Source organism: Barbus barbus (assembly GCF_936440315.1).
Source record: "Barbus barbus genome assembly, chromosome: 6".
NCBI lineage: Eukaryota > Metazoa > Chordata > Actinopteri > Cypriniformes > Cyprinidae > Barbus > Barbus barbus.
Window position 1 is genome coordinate 1,776,624 of NC_136734.1, and position 19,644 is coordinate 1,796,267.

The 19,644-nt window shown below is 36.5% G+C and overlaps 1 protein-coding gene across 1 annotated transcript in view; it reads right to left on the bottom strand.

The window, feature by feature from the left end:
- LOC306871759 (E3 ubiquitin-protein ligase RNF43-like) overlaps nt 1–19,644 on the bottom strand; it is a 99,667-nt gene that overhangs the window by 3,320 nt on the left and 76,703 nt on the right. Inside the window, exons 3-8 of the mRNA XM_079419899.1 lie at nt 4,845–4,919; nt 3,907–4,041; nt 3,257–3,358; nt 2,751–2,921; nt 2,486–2,603; nt 536–2,104 (exon numbers count right to left, since the gene is read on the bottom strand). Of these exons, the coding sequence (XP_079276025.1) occupies nt 536–2,104; nt 2,486–2,603; nt 2,751–2,921; nt 3,257–3,358; nt 3,907–4,041; nt 4,845–4,919 (2,170 nt within the window). The remainder of the gene's footprint in view (nt 1–535; nt 2,105–2,485; nt 2,604–2,750; nt 2,922–3,256; nt 3,359–3,906; nt 4,042–4,844; nt 4,920–19,644) is intronic.

Consider the following 19,644-nt stretch of genomic DNA (forward strand, 5'->3'; position numbering starts at 1 on the left):
TTGGAATAGTTTGTGGGAATGTGACTATAAATACAAAAAGGCTCTAAAAGTAGACTATTGAGAAGATAAGTTTACCTGTTTGACAAGATGTGTAAAAGCTTAAAAAACATGAGCGGTAATAATGGTGTATATTATGTAGTAGAATACAATGTGAAAATATATTGAGCCTGTGGAAATCACAGCCTTTATTTCAGGCATTTCACCAAAAAACAACTGACTGCCACACAATGGAACCATAAGTCCAAAAACTCATGCAACTCATGATACACAGGGCAACTTCTTGAGCAATTTTGCCAGGCAACTTTTTTAAACAATGTTGCTTGGGCACTTTCCCATTGAGAATGGGTAACAAATTTTCTATCTAGATACTTTAGATCGGTTGTGGGCCCTGTCTCTCACCTGGTTGCCCTTTGATGGCAACATTAACCAAAGTTGCCCAGCAACATTGCTCAAAAATTTCCCCTGTGTATCATCAGCCTTATTAGGACTCATTCCAGCAGTACTCTAGTGGAGCACTACAGTCAGACATACTCACCCTGACTATTGTGTAGAGTTTGGCAGTACAGACAGATGTCCATGGGAAGTTCATCCCCTGGGCCATGATGGGCCCTACATAGGGGTCTGTCCATTCCAGAAGTGGGTCCCAGGAGCTGAGGCTCTGAATGGGCCTGCTGCACCTGCTTCTGCCACACCACATGTGCCCCACTACAGCAAGGCCAGTCAGTCATACCCGTCGAGTCCAAGATCAGGGGCACTGGCAGTAGTGTGGGGGCCATGTCTGGCGGAGGTGTGCAGCAGTAGCTTCCCGCTCCCTGTCCGTAGTGGATATGAATGCTACAATCATCCTGAAGGTCCAAATTTTGATGGAAGTGAGCAATCGGTGAAGGCACTTCCAATGGACAGCCAGCTGCTTTCCGACTGGTTGTCCACCCTGGGCCTTTGTGGCAACAGGTTGGGGACGGAGAGGTTAAGGGAGGAGAGGGAAGGATCACGGAGGCACCCAAGGAGGAAACAGGGTCCGGGTCTCTATCCTCAACCCTCCTTGAACTGAGGTCTGTTTTGGGGCAGTGGCAAGACTGGTGCTGTACCTGACACCCGGAGGAGTCTTTTTCTTTAGTTATTAGACAAGTCCCGCTTGCTGCCACGGCTGAGGACGTGGCCCCTTGTTCCTCGTCAGAGCCTCGGCTGGGCCCTTTACTGAGTTCCCCGTCCTCGTAATAGTGGTGTCTATGCCTGTGATAGTGAACGTGACTGAACACAGCCACTTGTTGCTGCTGTTCTTCCGGGCAAATGGCCCCGGCATTATCGCCCCTTCCACCCCCGGTTCGGTTCACTACCGAGTCCAAGGAACGAGGTCTTTGCGTGGCCTCCATGCTCCCTCTGAGTGGAGCTTTGCCTGGACCGCAGTAGACAAACGGATCGTAATCGCTGCTTAGAGAGCTACGAAAAGTGGACCAGCTGCCATAGACACCCTGCAGGCTGATGTCCGTACAGTTCAATACAGAGTCACTGGACGAGCCGTGGCACGATCCTGAGCTGGAATCGCTGGCCGGTCCGTCTGCAAGGTAACCGCTACGCTCCGTATGGTAACTCCCTCCCGAGCAGCTGCCGTCATCCTGGCGACTGTGAGAGCCTCCTCCACGTGGCAGGTGATGATGAGTTGCATGGTTTGCGGACGATGCCACATGATGCATCCGAGAACCTGAAGCATTCCGCAAAGGCCCTCCGGGACACCGGTGACACGACCTTCTTGGGGCTGCATAGTGATGTTCCCCGGTCCGACACCCATGCCCGCCTGTCCTGTGCGGATGTCCGTGTTGGGCATCCGGAGCCAAGTGGTACGCACAGCTAGCACCCAACGGTCTGCTGGGAAAGCAATGGAGAGTCCGTGTATGAGGAGGGGGAGAGTTTCCATAGTGGCCCAAATGGGGTAAAGGTCCAGAGGGGTTACGGGGGTAATGATGTCGCAGGGAAAAGGGAACGTGGTGCTGGGGATAAGGGTGTTGGTTTGAATAGTGATGGGGAAGGAGGAAAGCTTGACTGTGCTCTGGTGGAGGGGGTGGCATTCGACTTCTTTGGGGCTGACGGGATGCCAGATCTGAACCTAATGGGGGATAGATGGTGAATTTAGTTTGAAAACATTTGGTTCTTGAAAACAACTCTTCTTGAAAATCAAGAACTAGAGTTAAGGGTATGTTCAGGCTTTGGCTCTGAGCAAATGAAATCCTGCTTCAGGTCTTACCAAAACCTATAATGACCTTCTTCCTTAGAACATTGAAAGACATTTTGAAGAACATTGGGGTCTAACAACACTGGGGCCTTTTATCTTTTGTGTTCCATAGAAGAAAGTCACACAGGTTTCAGCATCTTATTAAACTGGATGTGTTCATATTTAGGAAGCATATGATAAAGAAAGAAGAGGAATTTCAATACAGTGCTGCCTCTGAGGCTCTACAGTAATGTTATTGGAGAAATATATATGTACCCTGAGGCTGTTTACCCATGATGTTGTGCATGCACAGTGGGCAGGTACGGTGCTGTAGGAGCCAGGGGTCGACACACTCCTTATGGAACTCATGAGCACAGGAGATGATTCTCAATTCCTACCAGAGAGACAGAGAAAATGTAATATTAAATGTACCATTGGTGTGCCTCAATACAAAAGTGGTCCTTTTCCTGTCTGGGTTTGATGGTTTATCTCGCCCCTCATCAAAATCATATAATGCTTTTTTGTTCTTTTCGTCTCCTACCTGGCCATCCATGAATTCCTCAAGACAGATGGCACAGATTGGGCTGGAATTGGAGCTGCTGTTTGACCCTGGAGCCCCACGAGAATGCTGGGAGCCAGAGCAACCCTGAGAACTGTATGTGCGCGTTTCCAACCTGCTGATGGCACGCATGTTCTGCTGGTGCACAGAGTCCTGGGAGTTGAGAAAAAATGATGAGAATTCTAGAGTGAATTTAAAAGTCAAAACAATAAGTTATGATCATGCAGAACAGGAGTGGAGTACAATGATGCAATGGAAAAGTTACAATCAAGACTAAAAGTATTTGTAGGCTGTATTGGTATATAATGGAGGGGTGACCACCTTCAGTCCTGCAGAGTTTCAAACCAACTCTAATCAAACACACCTAAACGAGCCAATCAAGGTCCGAGGCTTACTAGAAAGCTACAGGAAGGTGAATTTTTATGAAGGCTGCAGGACTGTGGCTCTTCAGGACCACTCCAGGTATAATGTGTGTTGTGTTTTCTTACCCAGGTTCTGTTGGACCTGCAGCGGAAGCGTAGAGCAAAGATCATGATGATGGCCAACACAACCAGAGCCACAGTCAACAGGATGCCAACATCATAGTGAGGCTGTGTACATAACATACGAAGAGTGAAGCTTGAGTGTCCTGTCCTCAAACCACCAATTAAAGGATTTTAACCAATAAACAGACAGAAGGTGCTATCCCAAAAACACTTTAAGTTAAAGCAAATCTAACAGGATGCTGTCCCAGTTACAGTTTTTTTTTATGTTTGTATTTTGTATGTTGACTTTTAGATGTTGTCATCTATTAACTAGCAGAAGACAATCTTGGCCAAACAGCATCTCCAGAGGGACCATACTGGTTGACTAGCCCTACTAGCTAATATTTTCAGGCACATAACACAGCTATAACTGTGATAATACAGGATCAACATTGTTCCTTTTAAACCAACAGTACTTACCATATCTCTAAACTATTTTCTAGTTCCGACCCCAACATTTAAACTAGGCCTAAACATACTGGTCAGTCAGCTGAACCAACACTACCAGCCATGCAAACTCATGCTGGTTTAAACTCTTGTTTTCAGCAGGAAGACTGAAACAGTAAAGCCTAGAAATTAAAAGACATCAATTAAATGTGGATACGATTACTCACCCATTTTTGAGTCTCCATCATGATGTCTATGACCACCATGGCTTCTTCGTTTTTATTGACGAGTCCCATCAGTTCTTCTGCATCTGATGACTTCACCAGCACCACTGGACGAGGCAACGAACCTGAATCACGCAGCTGCATGTAAAAGACAAACAACAACAAAAACTTTAGGACAAAGTGTCTAAATACGGAAAAAAATATATTAGTTATATTGCGATCTACATGCCCTAGAAACAAAATGTTTTCTATTTCACAATGGTAGCAATCTGCCAAAACACGTTAGTTACTAGAGGGATTTTTAAAACTGCAATAAGTTGCTTTTATCTGCAATTGTCTTACAAAACAAAATAAAAATATAAATATAAAATTATTTTAAAATGCTATTTTTATTAATAAAAATAAAAATGCAAAATACAATACATAATAATAATAAATAAAATATAATAAAAACAAAAAATAAATGGACTGAAGGACATCCCATGTTTTGATTTAGAGTGATTGTTAAAACTGATTTGCTTTGTCTGCAACTGTCTTCCAAAATAATAATAATAATAATAATGAATAAAAATTATTAAAAAAAACGATTGAAGGAGATCCTGTTTTTATTTTTAGATTTAGTGATGTGATATGTTGCTTTTATCTGCAAGTGTCTTTCAAAAAAACAACAACAATAAAGTAAAAACAAATAAATACAATAAATAATAATAATAAATAAAATGGAATAAAAAACTAAAATGATTGAAAACAGAATATAATAGAATAACTTAAAATAAATAATTAATACAAAGAAAAGTGAAAAGAAATTATAAAAATACATCGATTGAAGGAGAACCCATGTTAATTTACTATGATTAAAAAAAAAAAAAAAAAAAAGAGTAATAAGCTGGCAGAAACTATGGCTACCAAGGTCTATTATTACAAGGGACACACATACTGACCTCCTGAGCAGCACCGGGATCATCTGTGATGTCAAAGATGACCGCCTGAGCACCTCTCTGAAGAGCCAGACGAGCCTGAGAGACACAAAGAGACAGAGCTTTAGTTGTGCTGTAGAAATCCCACGAGCCAGCAGATGGCAATCCTGGCACATATGGAGACACTGAATCTGGCCATTATGCAAATCAGCACTGTTTCTGACCCCTGTGAGAGAGACAGTACGTGTTAAAGTGAAAATCTGCACATTCAATAACTTCTTACCAAATTCCTAAGACATTTTAAGAGACTACGACACAAGTCAGTAGAGATCGACAAACAATGAAATGCACCTTTTAAATTCATCCAGTTGAAAGGAAGGTCTGTCCTCTGCACCAAAACACACAAGCACTACATTATTGCCTTACTACTTCAGGTTAGGAGTTCAAGTTTGCTTAAATTAGCAAACAACTAACTAGGTGATAAACATACACATTATTGTGATGAATTATCAGTAGAGTATAAACTCCTGAAGGCAACATTTTAGAGAAGAAAACAGTTCATATACTACAAAAACACTAGTACTTCCTTCCACTGTCAAACCCAACCCCGTCTTTGTCAAGATAGATGCGCTTCTTGTGCGATTGGGAGGGAATTCTGCCCAAACAATGACCAATAACTCACCAAAGGTCTATTTCCTGCCCAACTGCTGAGAGTTGAAAGGTCAAAGGTCACAGTGTGAGGTGCAGGAAAGTGTACTGCTGCGTTTCAGACAATGATCGTGTGTGTGCGTTTAGCCGTGGTAAAGTGATTGAGCGGTTATAATTAGCAGTGCTTGCAAAGTCAAACATTGCTATTACTGTAAATTAGACTGAAGGTTAGTGATTTGTGCAAACCCAAACTCTAATTAAACTTGACAGTGTGTGTTGTCCTGAAGCGTTTGTGCTCCAGACGTGAATAATTACTCAAATCATGTGTGTTGTTGAGAAGTGTGCAATTACTGGGTGATCACATGCACCATTTTCACCTGCTGGACTAGAAAGCGGGTGACAAAAATACCACAGATGCACACTGAAGGAAACTCATTAAACAAAAGACTGTAATAAATTACCCAGAATGCCTCAGAAAGTGCACACAAAATCCTAGCAACAAGGTGATAAGTTTTGCATAGTAAAAACTACTCTAATTTATCAACATGTTCACAACAACCGGTTTCACACGATCTACTGCATGCCTTCTGTCGTCTGATTGATAGTTTAGTGTTGATTGCAGCAATTAAAAGGCCTTTCAGTTTAATTGTACAGCTTCTGCTTCACGTGCCTTTTTGCTGTCAAATCTTTACTGATTTTTAGCAAGTAAACGTCAGAATAATATAGCTTTACTTGATTCTCATTTAAAAATCAGTGCGTCTCAGATCTGATCATCAGGATGCGTTTGTTTCCAGAAGCTTTACTCTCACTGTTCCTCAGCGGAGGAATGATCTTCATCTCACATCTTCTGAGGAGCGTTTATTTCTTCATCTCTCAATCAGCATTGGATTGCATTGCATTATATGTTTGGCTCATTTAAATCTCATCTTACTAAGACATATTACTGGAGATATAGAGCGACAACTGATATTTAGATCATTTTAGGTAAGTATACGCTATACTGTTACAAAGATCTCATTGATTTATAATCAACCAGAATTTCCATCTTGCTTTTTGACCATATAAATATCAACATCTGCACCACTATGCATATTGTTTGCTCAGTTTGGGCCTCTGAATTAAATTGAGGTGTTTTTCTCTATATTCTCACTACATTAGACTATAAGAGCCATACAAGCCTGATGCATCAAATATGATGCTCAACAAAACACACATATGCAAATCACCAATCCATGATGTTACAATAATTACAGCAATAAAAAGTGCATTATGAAACGGTAAAATTCAACTGATGCTGTGTGACATTTAGTTTCCTCCATAATTGACAGATAACTTATAGATAAGAAACTGTGGTAAAAAAGTTAATGCTCTGACTGTAATTCTGGACAAAGACTGTGCTGTGTGTTAAAGGTTTAATAACAGCCTCATGGTTGCAGACGGACTCTTCTGAGACAGGAAGTACAATCACAGACCCATCATTATCCTGCTAGCTACACACACACACACAAAGAGCTAACAGGTTTAACCGAGCATGTGCACGGAAATCATCAGTGTTTTCTATCAGAACCAACAGTGTGCAGATTTAATTGAGTTAATGAGATGGTTCAGATGTGTGCAGAGTGTAATGCATCTTACAGAAGTGTGTGTGTGTGCATGTTTATGTGGTTTATGAGGACACAAATGTGTATAATGACATGGGTATGACAGAGGTATTACAATATGAAGGTGGTTTATGAGGACACTGCCTATGTCCCCGTAATTCAAAAGGCTTAAAAAACATACTAAATGGTGTTTTTTTGAAAATCTAAAAATGCACAAAGTCTCCTGTGAGGGCTAAGTTTAGGTGTAGGGTTGGTGTAGGGCAATAGCACACACATTTTGTTCAGAATAAAATTAATTTTCTTCCCCATAGGTATTTTAAAAGGTGTTTGATAAAGAGTTAAACCAAACCAACCAGCTATGAAGAGAATCTGATTAAAATTTTTGATTTGAAGCAAAAAATGATTGAAAATCAGATTAAAAGACAAAAATACAAAACTGTGCACTTATCGGCTTTAATAAGGGAAAGAACTACAATCCCAAGGACCACTGCAAATGACAATTGAACTAAAAACTAGAGAAACATAAAATATTGATTCAAAGATGTTGATTACATATATAGAAACAGTATCTTATAAATATATCGCAAAAATCATTTATATACAAATATTTAAGTGGCTTGAGAAAGTAGGGAGAATTTATATAGGAGTTCTTTTGGCACGACTCTCTGATTGGTGGAGATTTCACTGCAGAATTGTGGGTAATGTAGTTTTTAACCAGGAATTCCTCCAGTTAAACAGTTAAAAAAAAAAAATAAGTTGAAATAATGTGAACTTATAGCTTCAACAAAAGCATCTACCTTTAATTAAAGTCCTGAGATCACAGTAGGTCTGTCTTTAACAGTTTAATGTATTGTTAAAAATCCATTTCCCTATGGAGAAAATGAATGGAGTTCACACTGTTCTTTACTGTACAATGAAAGCAGACAGAGATTACCATAAATGTGTCATAAATATAGGTCATATGTCTCTGAACTCAAATATGGTACATAACTAGGCATTTCTTTAGTGCTTTTTTGTCTTTTTCAAGCCTGACATACTCACAATGAACAGAAAAATACATTGGGAAAACAGTGCACAGGTTTGGAAAATGAGGGTGAGTAAATAATGACAAAATATTTGAGTGAATTATTCATTTAAACAGAATTAAAGGCAGTTGGTGAGATAAAGGTAAGAAATGCATTGAGATCATAATTAGACGCCCCTCCTCATCTCTTTCTTTCCCTTCACTTAATCACTCAACGGTTCATTCAATCACACTAAACAATCATCCCTCTATCATCAACATAAATGGATATTTGTTAATTCAGCTTGATCCCTTGTTCTGAGAGCTGTAGGTTTATTTCCAGCCCGCAGGCGAAGGGAGCCCGTCCAACACCGGAGAGACAAAACCCTCGGATAGATTCCCTCAGATAACCTCCATGATTAAAGTAAGCCACACACAAAGAATGAAACTCAGTCATCTACTGTAATAACTTCACATTCCTGAAATGATCTACTACAGTAGCCTGACGGTAACGTCTTACTGGCATCCAGACACTAAACAACAGTCTCAATATTGAGCTGATCTACTGAAGCTCAATTTGGCACATATCAGATAGAAATAAAATTTTTAAAAATAATTCAATTATAGATTTATATTTTTTTACATAGTAAAAATGTATGTATATATAAATACACACATGCATACATATTTAAGAAAAATATGTTACGTTTACATATTAAATATATTTATATATATAATAAATTATAAATATATATAACTTATATTATATATAAATATTTAATATATATTTATATATAATATAAATTACATGAATATAAATATATGCATGTAAATGCATGTCAATATTTTCAAAACATATGCTGTATGTGTGTGTATTTATATATACAAAATAAATATACACAGCACACACATATAATATGAAAACAAAAACTTATTTTGGATGCGATTAATCGCGATTAATCATTTGACAGCACATATATACATATATATATATATATATATACATATATATATATATATATATATATATATATATACACACACACACACTGTATGGTCAAAATGATCCATTTTTATTTTATGCCAAAAATCAGTAAATATGAAGTAAAAGATCATGTTCCATGATGATATTTAGTAAATTACCAACCATAAATATATCAAAACTTCATTTTTGATTAGTAATAGGTATTGCTAACAACTTCATTTGGACAACTTTAAAGGGCGATTTTTTTTTTTGCACCCTCAGATTCCAGATTTTCTTATGACTGGTTTTGTGGTCTAGAGTCACATATCTATCTATCTATCTATCTATCTATCTATCTATCTATCTAATTAAATTTAATAGACAATTCTTCTGATATGCTATAATATATCAAATTAAATATTAAATTAATAAAAAAAAAATTCTGAAGCAGACCCAAAATCAAAGCAGAGCCAAATACTCCATGTAACACTACAGGTAACACTGCATGTTTGAAATCTGGACAGGTTTCCAGCGGCGAAGCGTTCCACGTGAGCATGATCTGTGACGGGGTAAACGGTGATATGAAGCGTGAGTGAGGAGTTTCCAGCGTGTCCTCGGGCTCGGAGCGCCAGCTTAATTAGCCGCTTCTTCCTGTGCTTTCATTTGCCACATGAAAACATTCCTGTTTAGATCCGTATCCTGTTATTCCATAAGACCCGTGAATCCGATCTAGCCGAAGTACTGGAGCGCTTATAACCCGGCCTACACAGAAGATCTGCATGCTTTCTCACATCTTCTGTGCTGATTGAGGGAAAATCTGTGGAATGGATTTCAACACTTTAAAGAGAGCTGGAAAGGCAGTTGTTACATCGATTATACCGTGCTAGATGAATTTGCATGGCTGATTTTTGCCATTTACATGTGCAATACTGCAAACAATGGACTTTTTACTTGGTATTTGTGTCTTGTTTTCCAGTATACAAGCATCTAAACATTCTTAAATCAAGATATACTGTACTTGAGATGCAAAAAGATAATGAGCCTTGTTTTCTAAAAAAATCTATCAAAATGAAGTGAAATCATACTAAAAATAAAAATAAAAATTAATAATAAAATTAATTAATTCAAAGGGAAAACAAGTTTATTTTTCTGATCATTTACAGATATTTTTTCTTGTTTTAAGCTAAAAAAAAAAAAAAGTTAATTTTTTAATGCCATATATTGTAAATGCATTTTGATTTAAGATTTTAAAAATATTGAGGAAGAAACCCACTTTTTTGCAGTGTTGCACATGCAAATAGCATAAATCAGCCATGCAAATTCATCTAATGCTTTTCCAGTGTTTAATGAAGAAAAGCTTTCTTTCTTTCTTTTTATTTTTTATTTTATTGTTATTTGTTTTGCAGTGAGTGTGCCTCATCTAATCAGATATGATCTGAGTATTTATTTATTTATTACTAAATTTACTGGTATCAAGATGCTAGATTTTGCTGATAGAAGAGGTGGTAGACGTGTTGACAGGACGCTACAGTTCTCTAAGGGGATTGTAGGAGTTTTTGCCCAGGCTTGAGAACGAGAGTGAGACCAGAGGGGGAAGATGGAAATGGGAAATGTCTTTTTCATAGCAAGGTGTGACCTAATCTCCCATAAGGAGCCTAAACGGCCTGTATGTGCGCTGCGACGCATGCCTCTGCTTGCTGCTGCCGCAAAAACAACAGTCATGCTCAGAATAAACCTCTGCTCTGCTGTGAACATCAGTCATGCATCTGTACGTTAACAAGCTCTAAATGCAGCAGTGTTTCTGGGACTTCTCTGAGTCAGCGCGGCAGAAGTTTGACTTTTAGTAAGAGGCGTTTCCTATGAGGTCAGAGAGCAACCTTAACAGCACTGAAATACAGCCAAACAAATATTACAAAATTAAAAAATATATATTATAAATGAGATCAAATAGTGTCATTCAGAATGCCCTGCAATGTCAAACATAAACAGGTATCATTTATAATAGTGATATCATTCTTAAGCCTAGTCCTAGACTAAAATGTAAGTCTTAGCCGTTTCAACTGAAAGAAACTTGCACTGACTGATCTTAAAATATATGAGTGCCTTTGTTTTGTCTCAAGATGCTCACCAGTAATGTTTATAAAAATTACTTAAAAGTCCTAATTGGACAATGGCCTAATCCTGGCTTAGTCTAAGCCCTGTCTGTGTAACCAGGCCTAAAAGTTTAAAAGTATGGGGTCAGTCAGTTTTTAATTTTTTTTAAAAGAAATTAATATTTTTGGCCTTTCATTTAATCAAAAGTGACAGTAAAGTCTATTTCAAATAAATGCCGTTCTTCTGAACTTTCTATTCATCAGAGAATCCTGAAATTAAAAATCTATCATGGTTTCCACAAAAACATTGTGCAGCACAACTGTTAGAAATGTTTGTTGATCATAAATCAGCATATTAAAATCATTTCTGAAGGATCATGTGACACTGAAGACTGGAGTAATGATGCTGAAAATTCAGCTTTAAATCACAGCAAAAAATAAAATAAAAAATTAACATTTACTGTAATAATACTGTAAAGTAATATTTAACAATTTTACTGTATTTTTGATCAAATAAATGCAAACCTTGATGAGCAGAAGAGACTTAAAAACTAAAAATCTTACAGACCCCAAACTTAAACAGTACTATGCTGATTCATATTAAAGGTATCAAATTTAATATCTAAATATTAAAACCCATCCTATGATAATAAATGCATCCTATGATGTGAGATTTCACTTTAAGTAGCCAAACACCCAATAAAGTTAATTTCCACTTCCTAAATCCACAAAACCCCACTGATTCCAGGATAATTCACAATCCCAGCATCCACAATATGTTTTTTTGTGTGCCAAATCTCTCCTCCTCACTCTCTCTGTCACCACAGGGCTTCACTTGTCTGCGTTTTGCAGTCGATTCAAGAATTCCAGCAAATTTAAAGCGTTAAGAAGAGAGCAAGAAAGAGAAGAGCGGCGCGGAGGAGCCGGAACGGAGCCCAGGAATCTGGCTTTTATAAGCTGCTTGTTTAATGCGGTTATGAGCGAATCCAGCGCTGTGAAACCAGTGATATCATTCTCACTGTCAGAGTGTGTGTGTGTGTGTGTGTATATACACACCTGATAGAGCCATCCAAACAGCATCTGTTCTTGCTTTGAACTGAGTTCTCCAACTTAAACGCACACATTTATCTGGGAATAAACTAACTGCAGCAGAAGTAAACATCTGTACTCGTGTATCTAGAGACGCTACACAACACTGATCACTTAGCCAAGTCCCTCAGTCATTCACAGGGTTTCCGCTGGCTTGATGAAGGGACATTTAAGACTTAAGGAATAACTTGAATGTAAAAATAGCTCAAAATAGTCTCTAAATGTAAATGTCTTGCATTAGCAAATTACTTCAAAGTTTAAGAACACAACTTGCAATAGATGCACATTACTTTTTAATTCATTAAACAAATTAAAATAGCTTAAGTTTTGAATAGATCTGCTTCCAAACACTAGAATATGGAAATAACTTTTACTATACTTTCTGAGGACACTACAAAATATGTGTCTTGTTTTCCAGTACACATATCTAAAGATTCATAAATCAAGACACATTTACTCGAGAACCAAAATGACAGCCTTTCTTCTGAAAAAAAAAATCTAAATGTTTAAATTTGAAATAAAAAAATATATTTTTTTTTAAGTTGATTTTTCTTATTCCCACTGGCAGATACTTTCACATTTTCAACTACAACTCACTTCATTTTGATCTTTTTTTTAATATCTCGAGTCATTTTGTATCTTGATTTAAGGCCGTTTAGATATTTGTACTGAAAAAACAAAAACAAGACAGAAATACTGAGAGAGAAAATGAAAATTGATGACAACAAGAACAAACATCTGCCAACGGAGTCAGAAAAATCAACCTAGCTCAAAGGGAAAGCCAGTTTTCAATCACTATTGACAGATATTTGTTCTTGGTCATTTTGTTCAATTTCTTTATTTTGCATCTGAAGTAAATGCATCTTGATTTAAGGATGTTTAGATACTTGTACTGGAAAACAAGACATAAATACTGAGGAAGATACTCATTTTTTGCAGTATAAGATTAAATTAAAATCAAATTAAATTTAAGGCTTTAATTTGTGGAGGGGCAAATTATGACATTTTTAAGACCTGAAGAAAGCCTGCATTCATGATTTGACTTCAAGTAGTTATGAGATTTATGATCGGATAGATTTGAACACCAACGATTTCCATCCTCCTCTGTATTGTCTCTATTACTGGAAACCCCCTCAGAAACTCCAAATGAAGCATCACCACATTCACACAAGTCAAAGACCCGTCTCTCTTATAAATGTCAAGCTTTGGCCGCTGCCGTCTGGAAACACGAGCGTTCCTCCGCTATAGGGTGAAACAGAGTCTGTTTGGTCAAGACTGAGTCATGGCGAATATTCAAGAATAAAGTGGATAGAAGACACGTCAGAGTGCTTAGATTCCAAAACAAGCACGCTTATTATATACATGTCATTATTTTAGATACACAAATACCAAAGCAAGTGATATTTATAGCAAAGAAAGATGCACAAACGTGCTTTACAAACAAAACATTTGGAAAAAAGGAAGTTTGAATAAAGTAGATAAGAAATCAATAGGTAGACCATAAGTAACTGAACAGTGGACTCAAAAGCTGTTTCATGGACAGAAGTGAGCTATTCCTTCGTTATTTCTACATTAAGCAGCTAAAAGGTCTGGAGTTGATTCTAAGTGTGGCATTTGCTGATTTATTATGTGTTGAAACTGTTGTGCTGCTTAATATTGTTTTTTAGAACCGGTGATACTTTTTCTTTGATTCTGTGAATTGTGTGAAGTTAAAAAGAACAGCATTTATATAAAAAAAAAAAAAAAAGTGTTAAAATATACAATGCTATTCAAAAGTTTGGGGTCTGTAATTTTTTTTCTCTCTTTTTATTTTAAGTAATTAATACTTTTATTCAGGAGGGATGTGTTAAATTAATAAATGTCATAGTAAAGAAAAGGTTTCTATTTTGAGCAAATGCTGCTCTTTTTTAACTTTGGAATTCATCAAAGAATCAAAGAAAAGTATCAGGTTCCAAAAAAAAAATATGAAGCAGCACAACAGTTTCAACTCTCATAATAAATCAGTATATTAGAATGATTTCTGAAGGATCATGTGACACTGAAGACTGCAGTAATGATGCTGAAAATTCAGCTGTGCAGTGTGCATCACAGAAATAAATTACATTTTAAAGTATATTAAAATAGGAAATCAATATTAGAAATTGGAATAAGATTTCACAATATTACTGTTTTTTCTGTATTTTTGATTTTGCATAAATACAGCCTTGATGAGCAGAACAGACTCCCTTAAAACACACACACACACATATATATACATATATATATACATATACATACATACATATACATATACATACATATATATATACATACATACATATATATATATATATATATACACACTTTTTATTTTTATTCTCTACCAGTCAACATTTTGAAAAAAATTGTTTCTCAAAAAAGTCTCTTGTACTCACCAAGGCTTCATTTATTTGTATAAATTAAATTATTTACAAAATCAGTAATATTGTGACATTATTACAATTTCAAATAACTGTTTTTCTATGTGAATATATTTTACAATGCCATTTATTTCTGTGATCAAAGCTGTATTTTCAGCATCATTACTCCAGTCTTCAGTGTCACATGATCTGCAGAAATCATTCTAATATACTGATTTACTGATTATTATCAATGTTGAACACAGTTGTGCTGTACAATATATTTGTGTAAACCGTGATACATTTTATTTTTCAGGATTTCTGATGAATAGAAAGTTCAAAAGAACAGCATTTATTTGAAACAGAAACCTTCACTTTATAGATGTCTCTACTGTCACTTTTGATCAACAATGCATCCTTACTAAATAAAAGCATCAATTTCTTTAATATTATTGTAAAACTGGCCACAAACATTTGAACATTTAAGACCCCCAATCACTACTTTGGGGTTTTAGGTCTAAATCAGTAGGGTTCAACCTCGCTAAACCGTATCTCCCACTCTGGTGGTCTTCTGAATCATGGCATAAACTTTAAACCCAAAGCAAAGCACATTCCCCCCAGTCACCCGCTCCGGGCCTGCAGCGATCCCCGTCCTCTGACCCGCTTCCCTCCTGTGTTCACGAGCGCAGGCCCGGGCCGATCCGCTCCGCAGAGGTATTTCACAGCCAATTAAACCACGGCTGATCTTCAAACAACACTCGCTGCATCAAAGGCAGAAAAATGACGACAGTAAAATTTATACAGCAGCGGTGCTGCAAGGCACAGCAGAAACACCGCCGCATTCCCTGCACGCGTGTGTGTGTGTGTGTGTGAGAGAGAGATACTAAAAAACTCAGGAATCACGAGACCGGCAGGCATTTTAATAGCTGTAATTTAACACTGATTAAAGCTGCACTGAATAAAACTGGTGTAGAAACAATTCTCCCTCAGACATTTCTAGTAAATTTCACAAATAATAACAAAAATCGCATGTAACACATTAAACTTGGAATTCTGAAAAAAAAACAAAAAAAAAACGGAAAGAGTATTTTATAGTCAAATATACTCCAATAAACTTTGTCTCAGTGTACACTATATGCAACTATTTGTGCTTAAAAAACAATCACTACTAGCCAAGTTATTTTTTAACTTCCCTATATTTTTGTAACTTACCGCTGTTTTAACTTGCATGATATGAATGGTAATGAGTAAAGTCAGCTAAAAACATAAAACAAATATATTAATAAATATCAAAAAGTTTAAAATAATTACGTTTTACATTTTTTTAAAGAATTCTCTTCTGCTCAAAGCCACATTTATTTGATCAATCTTACAATCAAAACAGTAATATTATGAAATATATTTTCACAATATTACTGAGAATAGCAGCTTTGCACAATTATTATAGTTAAAGAAAAACAAAATATTAAACATTTTCATTTTATGTACTAAAATAATAAAAAAAACCGCAATATTTTTTAGAAATTAATATTAAAAACTAAAAGAAAATATTTTAATACGTTAAGAATAAAAATTTAATTAACAATTACGGAAACCTGCACTAAAAATTAAAAATGTAAATGTATAATAAATTAAAATTAAAAATAATAAATATATTGGCATTTAACATTATTTTTATATTTTCAAGTCAAAACAGCAGCAGCATAATAAACTACTTACATATTTTACAAATATTCATCTTTTGTTATAGACATTATTCAAGGTAGTGCCATATTTAATTTGTGACAGGAATGAAATCGAGGCTTTGAGGAACAGAAATGCAGCTCAATGGATTGGAAGTTCAATGGAAAATCTTTCCAAAAAAAAGCTTTCAGCAAACAGAAACTCCATAAAAGAGTTATGAAAATGATGTGATCTCGGATCTTAATACAGTACGAGCCACTGTAAAGACTGTAAGTGTATTCCTCACAGCCTCGTTTTCATCCCTGTTCAATTCAATATAGCATCTAACCTGTCAGGGAGAGTGACGGTCGCACTAATAAAGCGATCATCTGTAATCATGTTCTCAACCGATTCAACAGCAGAGCTGAAGCACAACTCACGCAACGACCAAAACAACATGCAAATAACTTCTGTTTTACACTTCAACCACTAGAGGACCAAAGTCCCAGCGCAGCTTTAAATGGCAGCGGGTCACTGTGTGCACCAGCATCAGGCTCCTGGAGTTATATTTAGAGCGGCATTCCTCACAGTTCACACACACACACACACACACACAGAGCCCACCATCTGACACGAGAAGAAATGAGCGCACCTTCAAGAATGACACGAGACGCAAACATTTTGCATTCCCAGTTTCCAAAAGCAGACCCCATATACACACACTCACATATGTTTAGCTAGCCATCTACATGAGCTACATAGATAACATTTCATATTCTGTAATATTACTGCACTGACACTATCAGATGAGAACAAAACATGACCTGACTTAATCTGAATGATGACACTATTGTCTTCTTTACAGCTAAAACTGAATTTGCTTCATAACCGATTAATTATGGTATTTTCTCATTTAAAGCTGCTTTAAAACAAACCATATTGCATAAAGTGCTATAGCAATAAATATAACTTGACAAACACTTTTATATCAGTACTTTTCAGCTGGTTTTGCTTCAGAATACAGATTTTTACACTGGAACTCAAGTGATTTTACATTTTTTTAATCTATATAACTATATGACATTGTCTCCTGTCATTATTTATTATTTTTTTGCTTAGTTGGAACAGCAGCTACGCTGATTTCTCTCTGTTTCTGCCACAGGATTGGCATCCTGAGGTAACTAGGAATGACAGAAGCTTCAGTCTGGATCCCTTACAAAGACCTGAGAAGAGATGATGCCAACCCCTCAGACAGCATACAAAACTACCAAATATTGCTACAAGTTTGATCGCAACATATAATCATTGCTGTTAATAGTGTTCACTGTCTGTTTGATTACTTGACATTAACTGCTTGATTTTTACTGTACATTTCTGCAATATGGACATCAACTTCAGTTAGTCACCGCTGATAAGCTATTATAAATATAATGTAGAAACTTTAATTTTCTGTAAAGGTGCTTTGCAATGATTTGCATTGTGAAAAGCACTATACAAATAAACTTGAATTGAATAATATAATCTAAAAATATATATATATTATAAAATAAAATAATATTAATATTTTTAAATATTATTATTCATCAAGGATGCATTAAACTGCTCAAAAGTGACAGTAAAGGCATTTATAATATTACAAAAAGTTTATATTTTAAATAGAATAGAACCTTCTATTCATCAAAGTATCCTGAAAAATAAAATGCACAACAACTTCCAAAAAATATGAAGCAGTGCGACCATTTTCAACATTGATAATACTCAGAAATGTTTGAGCAAATCAGTATATTAGAATGATTTCTGAAGGATCATGTGACTGAAGTAATGATGCTGAAAATACAGCTTTGATCACAGAAATAAATTTGATTTTAACAGATATTCACACAAAAATCAGCTATTTTAAATGGTAATAATATTTACAATATTGCTCATTTTACTGTATTTTTAATCAAATAAATGCAGCCTTGTTGAGAAGAGACTTCTTTCTGAAACATAAAAAAATCTTACTGACCCCAAACATCCATGTTATAATACAGAAATTATCCAAACACAACATAATGAGTACTTCATCTGTTTGGCTGTTTATAAGCCTCTGTATTAGAATACTTCAACTTTAATTAACATACATATACATATATATACACACACACACACACACAGACACGCATACACACATATACAGTCCCCTCCATAAGTATAGGAACAGTAAAGACAAAATTGTTCTGTTGGCTGTGGACTCAAGACATTTACAAATATGATTAAAAGATGAATGAGACAAAACTACAGAATGTCACATTTTATTATTAGCCGTTTCAACACACAGATGTTTTACCAAATAAAAAGAACAGCACTTTTAGAGTTTCATCCCTCTATCTGATGTGAGCATAAGTATTGGAGCAGTTGCCTCACAGGTCTTTCTAAGTGATCAGCTGTGTCCTGTTGCATTAATTCTTCAGATATTAAAAGCAGGGAATGTGTCGTATCAGTTATATCCATTACTTCTGTATTCTGAATCTTGCATTCGATGATGACACACACAAACCAGGATGAAGATGAGGGAGCTGACTTTGAGAGAAAAGCAAGCAGTTTGGATGCTAAAAGAAAAGAGGAAGTCAGTTAGAGCTCTAGCAAAAACAAAGGTCATGGAGAAATCAAGAGTTTGGAAACCACCAGCGACACCAGCAACCAACAACGACCTGATCGGCTGAGAAAACAACAGTAGTTGATGACAGACAAATCATAAAAGCTGTGAAAATGAACCCTAAACGACGTGTCTGTAAAATCACCAACAGTTCCAAAACTCTTCTGGCTCACCTTTATGATTTTTTGCAAACTCTAAAGAGGAGATGTAGGCTCTTGTGTTTTCATGTGAGAGGAACCCGTTCAGATGGGAACATCCCACAAAGTGTGTGAGTGGCTAACAACAAGAGAAGAGTTATCGACCTTGAGCTTCTAACATAACAAATGCAGCGCTGGAATCCACAACAACTGTGGGAGCCGTTGCCCAGCAACAAATGGGCCAAAACACAGACACACACACACACACAAAGACGTGTATTAGTTAAAGAGAGTGGCACAGGCATCTCACACACACACCCTGACAGCCACTACATAAAAGGCCCACTTCCTGTGCAGTGTATGAATGCATTCCATCTCCAATCAAACGCTCTCCCTGATGATGATGAGGGACGTCCTGCATACAGAGCTGCCCATTCTTCTCTCTTTATCACATACATGATAACATCAGCCCGCAAAAAACACTGGAGCGAGAGACGACAACAGCAACACACGAGGAAAACGCTTTTCTTTAGTGTATAGTGTCTGTCTGATTACAGCTGAAAGACAAGAGCAAGTCAGATGTTTTACTAGCATTTATTATGCTTAACAGC